Below are 16828 nucleotides of genomic sequence, written 5' to 3'. Positions count from 1 at the left end.
GAAGGCCCAGCCAGATATTGCGGGCAGTGGCAAGGCCTTGTGATGGCACCCCCACACTGCTCGGCAATGGGAGCAGAATTTGCATATGTTAATTTATTTAAATACATGAATACATACTTACCACTCACGCTGTCCTTCCCGGTATTGCTGCCAGTGGCTGGCACACCCGCACCTTCAGACTGCATCCGCGGATCCGAGGCGGAACACTGGTGGGGAGGGGGGAGTAGGTAAGTGTTTCAGTGCGGGGGATGGGGGGAGCGGGGTCAAACTCATCTGAATGGTGCAAGGGATGGTGGAAAAGGGTAAAGTCCACAGTTTATGAACTGTGTGGGGGGGCAGGAAGGTCAGGTACACAATGTAAGTATTTTGTCGGGGAGGGAGGGGTGCACAAGGGCAAGGAATGAATTGTATGGTTATTGGGGGTGTGGAAGAGGAGCTGGAAACATTTATTGAATTTTTTGAATAAATTTTAAATCACTATGTCTTTAAATATTTAAACTAAATGGAAGGGGTCGAAGCCCTTTCAAAATGGCGACCGACATGTAAAATGCAGCCCAATGGGTTGGCTGATTCTTCTTTCTTTGTATAGAAGATACTCAACATCCAATTGGCCATCACATCCTTTGGAAAGGCCTCAATAGGGTAAACATAGGGTAAAATAGGGAAAGACCCCAATAAATTAAACACCAGTGTCAATATCACCCCTATACCTGCTAGCCAGAGCAGCACAAAAGAGTTAGGCTGTCCAGCCACCAGGACAGGTGCAAGGGCTAACCCTGGAAGAGAACCAGGCAATAGTGGGCACACGAGAAGAGGATCTGAATCCAAGAGAACCCCAGGCAGAGTAGAGCCAAGGGCCAATGAACAGAGGAAACTCCAGTTGGGGTTGGGCCGGCTGACAGACAGAGAGAGACACCTCAGGCGGAGTGGAAGCTTCCTTCTAACAACTGAGTACACTTTATCCAGCAAGGCAAGCATGATATAATTCTTATTCTGTACTGTAAACTACTGCTAAGGTACATACAGGCACTGACCCTTGTGCAAAACATAATAAAATATCACTACTGCATTGGAATCATAATCATTGGAAAGGGGTAAAAATACCCAACACTACCATACCTTATTCAGACCAAGAGCAGTGGATGATTATCACCTGGAATTCCTGTGCGGTCTCCTGCTCTCCCACTGTAACTTTGGTGGAAAGCAGCAGAAACAGCACAATAGGATCTTTTCCAATCTGCTGATATCAAGGCGGGAGATAGGACAACCCCACCAAAATTTTCCCAAGTCTTCTACTAAGCACATACATAGCAGTGTCTGGTAATTTGCATCCCATAGTGAGTTTAATTTCTCTTGCCCATAAAATATACTTTTTCCCAACCTTTGAGGTGAAATCCAAAACACTACCAATGAAATAGCTGTATCATAACAAAGTTTTGATGCAGCACTATTCGTTTTAATACTGAAATTTTTCTGGTGCCCCCAAGTTCTAACATTTTAAGGTGATCATAAAGCATGTTTTAAATATTAGTGCTAAAGATAAATATTAGATCAGTAAATAGCACTAGAAATAAACAGGGAACATCAGCGGTTTTTTAGTTTTAGAGATACAGCACTGAAACAGGCCCTTCGGCCCACCAAGTCTGTGCTGACCATCAACCACCCATTTATACTAATCCTACACTAATCCCATATTCCTACCACATCCCCACCTGTCCCTATATATTTCCCTACTACCTACCTATACTAGGGGCAATTTATAATGGCCAATTAACCTATCAACCTGCAAGTCTTTGGCATGTGGGAGGAAACCGGAGCACCCGGAGGAAACCCACGCAGACACAGGGAGAACTTGCAAACTCCGTACAGGCAGTACCCAGAATCTAACCCGGGTCCCTGGAGCTGTGAGGCTGCGGTGCTAACCACTGCGCCACTGTGCCGCCAGAGGACTGGGTACTGTCAATAATTTCATTCATTATTTAAACTGATCCTTGCAAATAAGTAAAATATTTGCATCCTCTGACATAACTATATTGGATCTGGCCCAGGACTGTACAGCAAGTGGTGTTGAAAAAACGTTAATGTAAAGTGCGCAACGCAGAGCATTACACTGCCATTCCTCTTGGGTAGAAGCAACAAAGAGATCTCTTGAAAACAAAATCAATTTTATTTGTCTTACTGATGATTTATATGGGTTCCCCCCACAACACATGTACAAATTCTGTGGTTGTACAATATCGTATATGTATTGTGTGAAATTTAAATTACTGCATCCTTTCCTTTGCAAATATAGGGCTATGGGTAAAATCTCTGTTTAAAACATTGCAACTTACCTGAGAGCCAGTCAAGATGATGGGCTTTCCTTGGTTCTCACACATGAATGAAAGGGCTGAAGCAGTGTAAGCCATAGTATCTGTGCCATGAAGGATCACAAAACCATTGTACTGTTGGTAGTAAGTCTGAGGAGAAGAATAACATAAAGCTTAGAGAGCAGTAGGTCACTCAGAATGGTCTTCTATCTACTAAAGAAATCTACCAGCAGCAGGTTGGCTTGTTAGGAATAGAACACAGGTCAAATTTTGCTTCAGCATTAAGAAAATTTCAGTTTCATCTTTCATGCTGCAGACCAGGCACTTCAAGCAGAAAAAAGAGGGCTGACAAAATCCAGCACAAATATAATATTATGTATTTAACCATTTGAGGCTTTGTGTACCATTTATATCTTAAATGACATAGCACTTTTTGGCCCTGAAATCTGTGGAGGCTGCATCTGATTTAAGTGCTGGGATGTATTCACTTGGGATCTCTGGTGCTGACCTTGCTAAGATTTGCCAGCTTAACATACACAGCAGCTATGGGGACATAGGCGGTCCAACTGCCTTCAGCATGATGTCGCAACATGAAGAGCGGCTGACTGTGGAGAGATATTGAGACTGTGAGGGGTATTGCCAGCATCCTTTCAAAACGAAAGCAACAGTGAACTGACTCCCTTTGTAAGGGGATCGCACTTAAATAATTTAAAATACCTCCACTTAGCAGTCATGGGATTTACTGGACCCGAGAGTGATGTGCTGGAATGGAATTCCCAGAGTAGACCAAGAACACTATCCACTACCGCTCCCCAACATGACTCCAAACTACTACTGCAATAGAAGAGTGACTGGAAGATGAAGAGGCCCACTCACTCACCTATTCAGGATTTCAACCAAGAGTTTAATTCCGGCAGAAACTAGTGGATCCTGATTCTGCCCAAAATTCCTGTCTGACAGCAAGATCTGCCTGAGATACAGTCTCTCATGCCAGGAATTTCAGTCCTTTATCATTTTGTTTACATGACTACTTAGCTCATCTGCAAAAATCGCTAACCTGAGCTACATGACCTAAGTCTCAGCTTACCTGTATATCAACTGCAATTTTCGCCCAATCATCTGTGGTCATATTACAGGAATCCAGCAAAGGTGAATACTCAATTATTGAGTATACAATCCTTTTGGTCGACCTACAATGGCTGTAAACGGAATAAAAAGCAAGTTAACACCTATTCAACACCAATAAAAAGGTCAATAACTAAACTTTGCTTGTGTCTTGCGCATGCAGCATGCCATCCTTGACAATAAATATAAAAGCTATCTAATTTCTGTGCCAATAAAATCTAGTATGCTCCCGGCTTACTAGCACGCCATACAATTCTTTTTAGCCATCTCCTGTCTCTTAAATAGCAGTCAGTTTTGAATATTTCATCAATTATTAAATACTTGATTGTGTCAGTAGTATTAATGTTAATACTGCTATGTTAATTCTGTTTGCATGCTATTGGTGAATGTGATAATTCCTCAAAACAAGACGATCAACACACAGTAAATTCAAGCACTTCATTGTTTATAAAGTTGTTGACAGGAACAACGATTCTCTTGATTGAGCCCCTCAGTGGAAAAAATCTTGATAGAGTACCACCAACCAAAAGAACAAATCAACCGCCCCATTGGGTAACTTCCATCACATCACCTCACTTTCAAGCCTGTGGTTTCAGTGGATTTGCTAAGGTTGAAGGTTGCATATCAGTTAGTCCCTTCCAATGTAGGTAGGTCTGGTGACATCAAAAGTCAGCTTCAACATGTGAATAATTCATTCTTTATGTAATTGGAAAATATATGGTGTGGAAAATATCCAGTAAATCCAGGGATTTTTTGTTATGCATCTTGTATCAGCAAAATGAGCAGTGGCTAGGCTGAAGTGAGGAACAAACGACACAAGTTCTCTTTTTGGGGATGTTGGCAGAGGAAGAATATTGGCCATGACACCAAAAGAATTCCCTGCTCTGCTTTTAATAGTGATAGGGATCTTTAACCATCTTAAAATGTAATGTTTCGTTCAAAGGATGCCAACTCCAACATGCAGTACACCCACAATACTGCACTGAAGTGTCAGCTGGAATTATGCATTGAAGTCCTGATGTAGGGCTTAAACATGCCATCTTCTGATTGGGAAGTAAGAGCGCTATGAACCAAGCCAAACTGAGTATAATATCTGTATCCCATTGCTGAAAATGAATCAGATCTAGATAGAAATCCAATTCAACATTGTCCTGCCTGGAATCTGGATTTGTTATCTAAGCATTTCCGGAGTTTAGTATTTCATGAATTTGATAGAAGACAGGAAAGAAATAAATACTTACGGAAGAACCAAAGTATTTTCTGGTGAGTCACAAAAATCATAAAGCTTGGTTCCTTGAGCATAATCTTCATCATGCAGGCTTGGCATTTTCCGAAGGGCTTTGACTAGGGCATTCGCTTGTGGTGCAAGTACTAAAATCAAAGGAAACGAAGCAAATATAAATGGTCAAAATTGCTTCTTTCACAATGCGTTTATCTTTGGCAATATCGTAATAGTTGTTACACTTACCTACCTATACACACAGAGGTGTTTAGCTTTGAAACTGCCACACTATGAAATGTATACAAGACTATTAAATAAAGTGCTAATAATGACCAAGTTATGTAATTTTCAAGCAGCTTTCAATTCAAATAGTATTAAAATCCAGACAATAAAATTCCCTTAAAAGGACATGTTATGTACATCTTTTTTTTCTGTTTCCTACACATTAACTTTACAGTGTTCTGTTTCACCAGCTTGTCTGTTAATCTCTTGTTCTTCAATTCCATTTATGGATATGCATATCAAAATCAGCAAGAGAGAAATCATATAAGCACAGTACACTTGCAACATTTGAATGAGGAAGAAACTGACACATTATATTCACGGCTTTTTGAAGCCAAGCCCCAGAGATGGAACTACATTGTCTCACCCAACTCTTAACAACTTGAAAACTTAGCACATACATCATACCAGTATGCACTGGAACAAAACATTGCTATTTACTGTAAAAGTCATGGATGTCACAATAAAACCAGCGAAATGCAAATAGATTAACAAGGTGAGTTCCTGTATTCACTAACACACTGGTAAGCCTCCATGGGGGTAAATCTAACCTAACTCACCGGGTGGGAAAGCCACAGGATCAGATGTTTTTCCATCCGCCTAATATTACGCTCCAATGGAGGGTAAAATCAGGCTGGGTGTAAAATTAGCTTTGCGCCCGATCCTGTCAATTGCCTGACAAACAGGTTAGGTTAAAATTGCCCCCAAGATCTCTGTTACATCCTTATTAGTCCCTTTGCAAAGTAAATGGATTACACAGCATATGGCAGTTATGTTCTCCAACCCCAAAACTGGACAACATGCAATGAGCTATTGCACTAGGTAATTTTGAATTAATTTTTGTTCAAAACGACCACAGATGTGTTTCTGACGTCAAAACTAGGAGACAGCTGATCAGCTTTATCATTGCAAAGTCAGTTCATTGAAAATCTCAGTACATTTTATATGCCTGTATTGCAACTAGCAGAAATTAAGTTAGCTAATGATAGATCTCAGCTTGCTACTTTATGCCTTCTAAAATTTCAATTTCAGAGTAGTAACTTTATCATGATGAAAAACTTCAATTAAACAGCTGAAATTTATATATTGGAAATTTATTGCTGGAGTATCTACAAGATATTTTTCCCCATAACCAGATTGCATGAATAAAACAACATGATTTAATGCAGTAATTAAGTATAGTTCATATTTTATATCTGACCGTAACTCTCAATTTATAACCACACATTACACTTTTTTATGGTTGCTTATTTATAGCTTTTAAGGATAGAAACATTTTAGTACTCACAATTAATTCATGAGATAACTTTCACATATACCCAAAGATGCTATCTTTAATTCCCCAGTGAGGCATAAGATTTTTTAAATAAGGGATATATACATCTCAAGTGAGTTATGGAACTGCAGACATCTCAACCCCCTACTTGCAGATGCCATATAGCCAATAGCACAATCATGAGATACAATGACACCTGTGCTCCTGGGTAGAAAATTGATTTTTTTGCAGGGCAGTAGAGAGTGCAGATGCTTGTTCCAGTATGCATTATGTTACATTTACCTATATTAAAGTATTGCTACTATTTCATAACAAACATTACAGTACTGAAGGAGTGCTGCATTTGTAGGGATAGTCTTCAAATGAGATGGTAAAGCAAAGTCCCATTTACCTACTCAGAGATGTAAAAGATCCCATGGCATTATTTGAAGAACATGGGAACTCTGCCAGCAACCTGACCAACCTGACAGCAACCTCTATCAATGCTATCGACAGTTGATTAACTGGTAATTTCTTGCACTTTTGTTTGTGTGGCCTTGCTCTGTGCAAATTAGTTTGTTATGTTTTCCTCCAAAACAACAGTGAATGTGTTTTAAAAGTAATTCATCAACAGCAAAGCCTGCAGGATGACAAGTGCTAAATAAACACAAGGTCATTCTTTCTATTGCCAAGATAATTTCAGTCCAAATAATTATTTTGGTCATGAATTCAATAAACCTCAACCTTCCTTCAAAGTTGCACACGTGAAATTTTGTGTCTTTTAAAGATATCTACTTACGATGGTGCTAACTCTTAAAAGAATTTAAGCATATTAATAGGGGTAAAGCCTACTGATTCTTAATCTATGCTAACGATGCTGCATTCTTCAGGCAAGTAAATGACACATTCTTCAATGCTTAAGAGCATCTTTAGATAAAAGTCTAAATGATCCAGAATTTCTAGGTTCATGTCTCACTAATCTTTGATGGCCGGGATAACATCTGCTATTCTCCAGATTTTCAAATCCATTCTTTTATGTACCAAAGCCTCATTTATTTCCTTGAAAATTCTAGGATGTAGCTCATTTGGCACAGCTATCTACAAAGACATTTCGGGGGCCAAATTCTATCTGTTGATAAATTTACAAAATATTCAGTGCCAGTACGAAATGGTAAGTCAATAACCAGAAGAACTTCACTGTCTTAATCTTATGAGTATCTTCTTAACAAATATTATCTACTTAGATTTAAATTCTTGAGCCAAAATGACTGGTTTTAGAATTAGATTTTCAGTAAAGATTAATTTATTCAAGAACTGCGAATAAGATTTTCTGATATTCTATAATGTTACTTTCCTTATCCCCTTAACAACATAATTGTTTTTTGATGTAGCTTTATTAGGCAATGCGACGTTGAATTCAAGACTCGTCTCCAGAAGAAATCAAAGCCTTGTCCAAAGAGGAGTTGCAAATGCCTGTAACCATGGAGGACTTTGAGCTGTCTCTAAAGAAAATCTCCAAATCAGTTTCTGCTTCGGATCTTAAAAAGTATGCAACATGGATGGCCGAGTTTGGTTCAGTGTAGTTCTTCTAGGTAGTGCACCTCATAAAATGGAAGGTATTGAGTAATTCTTTAGGTCAAGAAGATGTTGTTTTCTGTAATCTAATATGGGATGTGAATGTGAGGTGGCTTTGATCAAACATTTGAACTCTTGTAAAGGTCAGAAAGCACAGTATTTTCCTTGTCCATGAGGCAATTGGCAGTCAAAAGCCATTTTTAGATCTGAGTCACAAATGCCCCATGCCAAAACCCTTTCTGCCTTGGCTCAGTGATAGAACTTTTACCTCTGAATCTGTTGGTTCTGGACTTACATTCCAATCTAGAGACCTGAGCCCATAACGTGGGCTCATTCCTCAATGCAGTACTGAGGGAGTGCTGCAATGTTTGAGTTCTCGACTTTCATGAGATGCGATATGAGGCTCCACGAGCTCTCTAAGGTGAACATAAAAGACTCCAAAGCACAATTTGAAGAACAGCAGGGGAGCTCGTCCCAGTATCCTGGCCAGTATATATCCCTCAATACAAACAAGGCAGAGACAGCTAAGAGAAATTCTCTGCCTCAACCTGACTAATGCAGCCTGCTTTCTCCGAGCCTGTTCCCCCCTGGTATATGTGTATTTTTTTTTAGTGTGGAGCCCACCATTTGTTTTTAAAGTAGAGTTCTACTGTTTCTTTTTACCTCCGACTTCAGGTGGTCTTTTGTAAGTACAACTCTGCTGTTCATTTTTAGCTCACTCTCAATGTTTGCAGCTTTTTCTTAAGTGTTGGTCCAGGTATTTGCATTTTCTTAGTGCTACTCCTTTTCAACTCGCTCACCATTTGTTTCTGTTTGTTTTCATCTTGACCCACTCCAGTGTTTTTTTTTACTACTACTCCTGGTGTTTGTTCCTTTTTAAAAATAGCTTTCTTTCTCTTTTTGGCCCCGATCCCTGTTTTATGCTTCTTTTCTAACCAAGTCCACATACCTTTAAAACTCCCAAGACTCTCCTTCCTGGTGTTTTAGCTTTCACCCCTGCTTCCTTCACTATTCTCTTCATCATAACTTCTCTCACTCCCTTTCCTACTCAATCCACTTACCTCTTCTGTGCTCACAAACACATTGGTATCCCTAAATTTCCTTCACAAACTTTTCAACACTTTCTATCTTTACCATCTACCATCATAGAATGGATACATCACAGGAGGTGGCCATTCGGTCCGTTGTGTCCATGCCAGCTCTCTGCAAGAGCAACTCAGCTAGTCCCACTACCCCACCTTTTCCCCGCAGCCCTGCAAATCTTCTCTCTTCAGGTGCTTATCCAATTCCCTTTTGAAAGCCACAATTGAATCTTCCTCCACCACACTCTCAGGCAATGCATTCCAGATCTTCACCACTCGCTGCGTAAAAAGGTTTTTCCTCGGGTTGCCAATGGTTGTTTTGACAATCACCTTGAATCTGTGACCTCTGTTTCTCGATACTTCCTCTAATAGGAACAGTTTTTCGTCGCTCTACTCTGTCTAGACCCCTCAGAATTTTGATTAATCACCACAAAAACTTTTCCTTTACTTCATTGTTTCCTTCTCACTGTGCAAATCAAACTCCCTCCCAGCCATCTGCCACATATCCAATTTCACACTTACATTCCAGTCAGCACAGATACCAATGTTCACACAAACTACTTTTATTTTATGATTTATATTCATTACAAATTTTCAATTTTATACATTTTGTACAAAAGGATTCTACAAAATTTTATATACATGTATACAATATAGGTTACATATAAATACATGTTAAAATGCAATTTTATATATTTCAGATTAATTTTAAACTCATTTCCCATTTTCTCTAAGCCTCTATATAAAAACCTTTGAATGTATTGCAATTTCCCATTACTTGCATTTATTTTATTATATTTTCTATATAGCACACAACACAGTCTCCATTATACCACATAATGCATCGGTCCTTATCTATATAAATTGATCATATTGGCAGATGACACTAAATTAGGAGGGCAACTGGAATCAGGCAGCTGCCCAGAAATAACACACTAAGTTGGACAAAAAAATTAAAGTGGGCAGAGCAATGGCATTTGAAATATAATAAAGACAATGTGTAAAGAAAAATGGGCAACATATATAATTCATGAATGGCTTTGAAAGTTAAACTAAACATAGTTAAAAGAAATGTAGGAGTCTTAGTGGACTTGACACTGTCAATGCAGGGCAGCTGCCTACAAAGTCAATAGAAATTGAACTAGAAAGCCAGAATAGTAGAATATAAATCAATGTTTTGTGATCGAACAGTTTAGTGCTCTGGTCAGACCAAACCTTGAATATGGTGTCCAGTACTGGTCACCAAAAAACAAAAGGACATATTCAAGAATTGGGGAAAGAATAGAGAAGAGGGTCTGAGCTTTTCCTATTTTCCGGGATGGTTTTAAAAATAAAATCATATCGCAATTTTAAATAAAAATGTTGAAAGAAATGCTATTTTTATGCTTTATGTAAAATATTACATTGCCTCTCCCTGTAGGGCATTATGTATCAGTCCGTTCACAGCTCGTGTACCCGCACACATCTCCACCAACTTGTCAGAAGACGAGACGGTCTCACGTGTGCCATAAAAGCAGCAATGTACTGTTGGAGAATGTGAGAGGAGCTTAAAGTAAGTTGGATTTTCCTCTTCACTGTCCCTAAAAAAAAAGTTCCCCAGGCACAGCAAGAGGAAAATGGGACAGAGACATTCTCTGAATTATCTGAAACATTCAGAATCCTCTGGCTGCTAATTTGTAAGAGCATGCCCAGTCAGGGTGCAAGCCTACATCTGGAATGCAACTAGGCCGTGACAATGGCTTAGAACAGGATAATCACAAGCAGATGCCTTCTTACAGTTCCAGTGCACCGCAAGAATGCTATTTTCTGCAGTGCGTCCTTGTAGATAGCAAACACTACAGCCAGTAGTGGTGGGAGTGGATGTTTAAACCAACAGATGGGATGACAATCAAGTGCTTTGTCCTGGATGGTACTGAGCTTCGAGTGTTGTTGGAAGTGCACCCGACCAAGTGAGTGGAAGTATTCCATCACACTCATGACTTCTGCCTTTAGAGGTGGATAGGAACACAGGAACGTAGCGGAGCAGGAGCTGATCATCCACCTCAATGCCACTTTCTTGCGCTTTCCTCATTACCTTTGATCTCATTAGTATCCAGATATCTATTGATTTCTGTTTTGAACAAGCTCAATTATTGAGCTTCCACAGCCCTCTGTGGTAGAGAATTCCAAAGAATCACCACCTTCTGAGTGAAGAAATTCCTCCTCATCTCAGTCTTAAATGGCCTACCCCTTAGATAGGCTTTGGGGAGTCAAGGTGAGCCACTCGCTGCAGAATACCAAGCCTCTGGCCTCCTCCAGTAGCCATGGCATTTATGCGGCTGGTTCAGTTCAGTTTCTGGTCAATAGTGATCACAGGATATTGATGGTGAGGCTTATGCTTTCTCTTATTGGAGATGGCTATGGTCTGATACTTGTGTGGTGTGAATGTTTATCAGACAAATTTGGATGTTGTCTTGGTCTTGCTGCATGAGAACATGGAATGCTTTATTACCTGAAGAATTGTGAATGAAACTGACCACTACAATCATTAGTGAACATTCCCACTTCTAACCTGAAGATGGTTGGGCTGAGGATGCTGCTCAGAAACTGCAGCAGTGATGACCTTGGGCTGTGCTGATAGGCCTCCAAAGACCACAATCACCTTTCCTTTGTGCCAGGTATGACTAGCCACTGAAAAGTTTCCTGATTCCCACTGACTTCAATTTTACTAGTGCTCCTTTGTGCCACACTCAAATGCTGCCTTGTTGTCAAGGGAAAATCATTCTCATCTGACCTCGAGTTCAGCTCTTTTGTCCATGTTTGAACCAGGGCTATACTGAGACCTGGAGGAACCCAAACTGAGCGTCGGTGAGCAGATAATTGGTAAGTGCCATTTGATAGCGCTGTTGATGATTCCTTTTATCATTTTGCTAATGATTGGGAGTAGGCTGATGGGATGGTAATTGGCTGGGTTGGATTTGTTCTGCTGTTTGCGAACAGGACATAATTAGGTAATTTTCCACATTATAGGGTAGATACCAGTGTTGTGGCTTTACTGCAACAGTTTAGCTAAGGGCACAGCTAGTTCTGAAGCTGGAATATTGTTGGAGCCATAATTTCTCCTGTGTCCAGTACACTTAGCCATTGCTTTATGTCTGTAGGAGTGAATCAAATGAGATAAAAACAAGCATCTATGGAGCAGAAAACAGAAAATGATCATCCACTTGGACCGTCCGGCCAGAAATGGTTGCGTAATATTTCAGTGTTGTCTTTTGTAGTCGCATCCCGGGCCCCATCATTGAGGCTGGGGATGTTCATGGAGCCTTCTCTTCCATTAGTTGCTTAACTGGCTGCCATCGTTCACAATTGGATGCAGCAAGACTGCAGCAGAACTTTGACCTGGGCCATTGGCTGTGAGATTGTTCAGCTTCATCAATAGCGGGCTGTTTAACATATGCTTTGCAGCCTCACATTCAGATCTACTTGATTCTGCTCCAGACATAATCTTCTGTACTCTTCACTGATGGTAATAGAGGTGTGAGGGATTTTCCGAGCCAGAAAGTTCGATTAGTTTGATACAACTGAATAGCTTTTTAGGTCACTTCAGAGAGCTGTAAAACCATGGTGATGAGAGAGTCATATATAGGCCAGACTGGGTAAAGACAGCAGCTTTCATTCTTTAAAGGAGATTAGAGAATCCAACAACTTCATCGCCACTTTTACTGATATCAGCCTTTTTCTTCCATTGAATTCAAATTATCAAACTGCCATAATGAAAACAGAAATTGCTGGAAATACACAGCAGGTCTGGCAGCATCTGCAGAGAGAAACAGATTAATTTTTCAGGCCTGTGACCTTTCATCAGAACTGGGAAAAGTTAGAAATGTCATAGGTTTTGAGCAAGTGAAAAGTCTATTACATTTCTAGCTTTTCTCAGTTCCGATGAAAGGTCACAGACCTGAAACTTAACTGTTTCTCTCTCCACACTGCTGTATATTTCCAGCATTTTCTGTTTTTATTTCAGATTTGCTGCATTCGCAGTATTTGTCTCAAACTGCCATGTTGGGGTTTGAACTCTCATTCCCAAGATTATTAGTCCAGGCCTGTGGATTATTAGTCTTGTAGTCTAGTCTATGCCACCATAACATTCAAAATAACCACGTACACAGTGCTTTGAAACGTGACAGCATGAATGTGAAATAATGCCCTGATCTGAATTCCGACTAAAGTACGAATTTTAATTTTCTATATCTGCTATTTAACAGGTACTGTTGATTATTTCAAAAGAATATGTCTCAAGGTTGGCAATTAATTGATACGTCACTCAATCTTGGCTCTTAGGATTTGAGTGAATTTAACTAGCCCACAGTACATTACTGCCCGACAACAATGTAAGGTGAACAGTGAGTGAAATAGACCCTAGTACACCACCTAACGGTATGGTACAGAAAGACTTGGTTCCAGGGCCCACAATTAATTTAATGGTGTCCATCATCTCCAACCTGACTGGTCCCATTAAAAATGCCATTAAACCAGGTCTAACTCTGGATTTCATATCGAATACAGGATTATTAACTTCCTCATATCTCAGGTTCTTCCTCGAAGGAAGGCGTCGGCAAGTTAAAACGGGAATAACCCCCTCAAATACCACTTGGCCACATTATAATGAGAATAAGCCCCTGAAGGATGATTGACATACTATGTTTACTTATCGTGTGCTGGATGGGTCTTGTGCACCATGACTGACTGCCGACTTCTCACTCACTGTTATCTCAGCACACCTAACCGATACTCCCGGACTGCAGGCGCCTCACTCACCGTTATCTCGGTACACCATGCCGATAGTCCCTCCAGTATTTATCACCAGGACTCGAACCTCACTTGGGCTGTCCGTCGACTCCACGCTGTAACTGCTTGAGCGACGGCGGAGTCGGCGTCTCTGTGCTTGAACGCTGGCGGCTGGTCGGGGCACATGCGACCCATTGCGGGCAGCAGAATTCTCCGAGTCCAGCAGGTCGAGCCTGGTGTTGGACAGCGCGCTGGAGAGCGACGAAATGCTGCAACTGGAGCCGGAACTCGGGATAGTGAATTTCTCCGCCATCAGAATAAGGGCAGACTGAGGAACGAGGAGAAGCAAAAGGAGGCGGTGTGGGCAGAACCAATCAGACCAGAGTCTGACGTCAATATACATTCAATAACACGCCTTCTCTCATATACACCGTGCATTCAAGTCTTCACTCTACACATCCCTCTCTAATATACTCTTCAAATCTTCAGTATGCTACCCCTAATATACTGGGTGCATTCAAATCTGCATTGTATACCCTCCTCTCTAATATACACTGCTATCAATTCTCCATTATACACCTCAAATATGCACCCTGGGTTCAATAATCCATTGTATACCCTCCTCTCTAATATGAACGGTGCATTCAATTCATTACGTACAACCTTTATGCTTTTACAGACTCCAGCAGCTGGTTGAGTGCGTCTACCCTGAGGCACAGTGTGGCTTTCGAGCAGAGAGATCCACCATTGACATGCTGTTCTCCCTTTGCCAGCTTCAGGAGAAATGCTGCGATCAACAGATGCCCCTCTACGTTGCTTTCATAGATCTCACCAAAGCCTTTGACCTCATCAGCAGATGTGGTCCCTTCAAACTACTAGCAAAGATTGGATGTCCACCAAAGCTACCAAGTATCATCACCTCATGACAATATGAAAGGGACAATTCAGCATTGCTGTGCCTCATCAGACCCCTTTCCTATCCTGAGTGGCGTGAAACAGGGCTGTGTTCTCGCACCTGCACTGTTTGGGATCTTCTTCTAACTGCTGCTCTCACATGCGTTCAACTCTTAAGAAGGAATTTTCCTCCACACAAGATCAGATGGCACGTTGTTCAACCTTGCCCGTCTTAGAGCGCAGACCAAAGTACGGAAGATCCTCATCAGGGAACTCTTCTTTGCTGACGATGCTGCTTTAACATCCCACACTGAAGTGTCTGCAGAGACTCATTGACAGGATTGCGGCTGCCTGCAACGAATTTGGTCTAACCATCAGCCTCAAGAAAACGAACATCATGGGACAGGACGTCAGAAATGCTCCAGCCATCAATATCGGCGACCACGCTCAGGAAGTGGTTCAAGAGTTCACCTACCTAGGCTCAACTATCACCAGTAACCTGTCTCTCAATGCGGAAAGGCATCTGCTGCGATGTCCAGACTGGCCAAGAGAGTGTGGGAAAATGGCGCACTGACACGGAACACAAAAGTCTGAGTGTTTCAAACTTGCCCTACGGCAGTAAGGCCTGGACAACGTACATCAGCCAAGAGTGACGTCTCAATTCATTCCATCTTCGCTGCCTCCGGAGAATCCTTGGCATCAGGTGGCAGGACCGTATCTCCAACGCAGAAGTCCTCGAGGTGGCCAACATCCCCAGCATATACACCCTACTGAGCCAACGGCGCTTGAGATGGCTTGGTCGTGTGAGCCGCATGGAAGATGGCAGGACCCCCAAGGACACATTGCACAGCGAGCTCGTCACTGGTATCTGACCCACCGGCCGTCCATGTCTCCGCTTTAAAGACGTCTGCAAACGCGACATGAAGTCCTGTGACATTGATCACAAGTCGTGGGAGTCAGTTGCCAGTGATCGCCAGAGCTAGCGGACAGCCATAAAAGCACGGCTAAACAGTGGCAAGTCGAAGAGACTTAGCTGTTGGCAGGAAAAAAAGACAGAAGCGCAAGGAGAGAGCCAACTGTGTAACAGCCCCGACAACCAATTTTATCGGCAGTGCCTGTGGAAGAGTCTGTCACTCTAGAATTTGCCTTTACAGCCACTCAAGACGCTGCTTCACAAACCACTGACCACCTCCAGGCGCTTACCCATTGTCTCGAGACAGGGAGGCCAAAAAAAGAAAGCACCCCAAGACTCAGCTTTGTTTTTCTGAACTGCTGCTCAGTTGCTAAAATTTGAAAGTAAGTTGGTGTAATTCACAGCACAACCAGCCCCCCACTATTACAGGCTGATCCTGGTCTACTTTTTTTTTTTTATCAGCGACAGTCCAGTTTCCTGGCTAGAAGTTTACTTTCCCAGCCCAATGTCCATTACTTCACCATCTCTGGATCTTATGGTGACCTTTAACTTCACCACTACCTTTCTGCCCTGCGATCGTTTCTGCACACGACCTAGCTCTTAAGTCCCACAGATATACCTCCAGCAGTGCATCCTCCTTTCAAAATAGCTTCTGAATCAGTCTACACACCTGTCTCCAAACTTGGACATCAGTTTGGCGATGCTCAATGATGACTGCGTTATGGGACCTCTGACTTTAGCTCTGGGCTCCTTCCAATTGTCTTTCTATTGCCTGATTATTACCAGGTTATATGTATTCTAATCTTGCTATATTACCAGGCCCATGTAACGTCATGTTTCCATGTGCACGTTTTGGCTGCTGCTGTTGACCCAAGCCCATCATTTGTGTTTCCATTTTTATCTCCTTTTTGATTTACCCCTCCTAGACACCTCTCTTTCATCACACTTTCTTTCATTTCTCTCCTCTTGGATAGTCTACCCTTCCAAATCCGTATCCCAACCCTTTAGCACACCCCAATCACTCTGCTCTCCTGCTGCCCTCCCAGGCTTGGCTCCCTCAAACTCTAATTAAACTCAACATACCCACCACATTGGTTGCAGTCAATCCTGATTAATCAATCAACAAATTGTGCTTAAATTAACAAATTGGCAACCTTAAAAACTAACATTTGTATTAGGTATAACTACCCACTGGAGGTTTTTGCCTTTGTCCCATTTTATCTGGACTCCTTGGTCCTCTACATGGTTACATATTGCCTTAACATTAAGGGCAGCTATTCTCACCTCTCCTCTGTCATTCAGCTCTATGTTCACATCTAGTTCAAGGCTGTGATGAGATCTGGAGCTGGGCGGTTCTGATCAGAGAACGTTCTTGCCCTTCTTCACTCAGAGCTTCCTTCAAGT

General features: G+C 41.6%; 1 protein-coding gene across 3 annotated transcripts in view; it reads right to left on the bottom strand.

Moving 5' to 3' along the window:
* The window catches only part of aspg (asparaginase homolog (S. cerevisiae)), a 100608-nt gene extending 86654 nt beyond the window's left edge, over window positions 1-13954 (bottom strand). For all 3 annotated transcript variants that reach the window (XM_068039019.1, XM_068039020.1, XM_068039021.1), the window contains exons 1-4: window positions 13648-13954; window positions 4676-4805; window positions 3397-3508; window positions 2334-2459 (exon numbers count right to left, since the gene is read on the bottom strand). In XM_068039019.1, coding sequence (XP_067895120.1) covers window positions 2334-2459; window positions 3397-3508; window positions 4676-4805; window positions 13648-13930 — 651 coding nt within the window. In that variant the 5' untranslated portion in view covers window positions 13931-13954. The remainder of the gene's footprint in view (window positions 1-2333; window positions 2460-3396; window positions 3509-4675; window positions 4806-13647) is intronic.
* Window positions 13955-16828: the final 2874 nt, after the last annotated feature.

The sequence above is a fragment of the Heterodontus francisci genome, chromosome 9 (genome assembly GCF_036365525.1).
Source record: "Heterodontus francisci isolate sHetFra1 chromosome 9, sHetFra1.hap1, whole genome shotgun sequence".
Classification (NCBI taxonomy): domain Eukaryota; kingdom Metazoa; phylum Chordata; class Chondrichthyes; order Heterodontiformes; family Heterodontidae; genus Heterodontus; species Heterodontus francisci.
The sequence above is the reverse complement of the archived record's forward strand: the minus strand, read 5'-3'. Positions and strand labels throughout refer to the sequence as shown.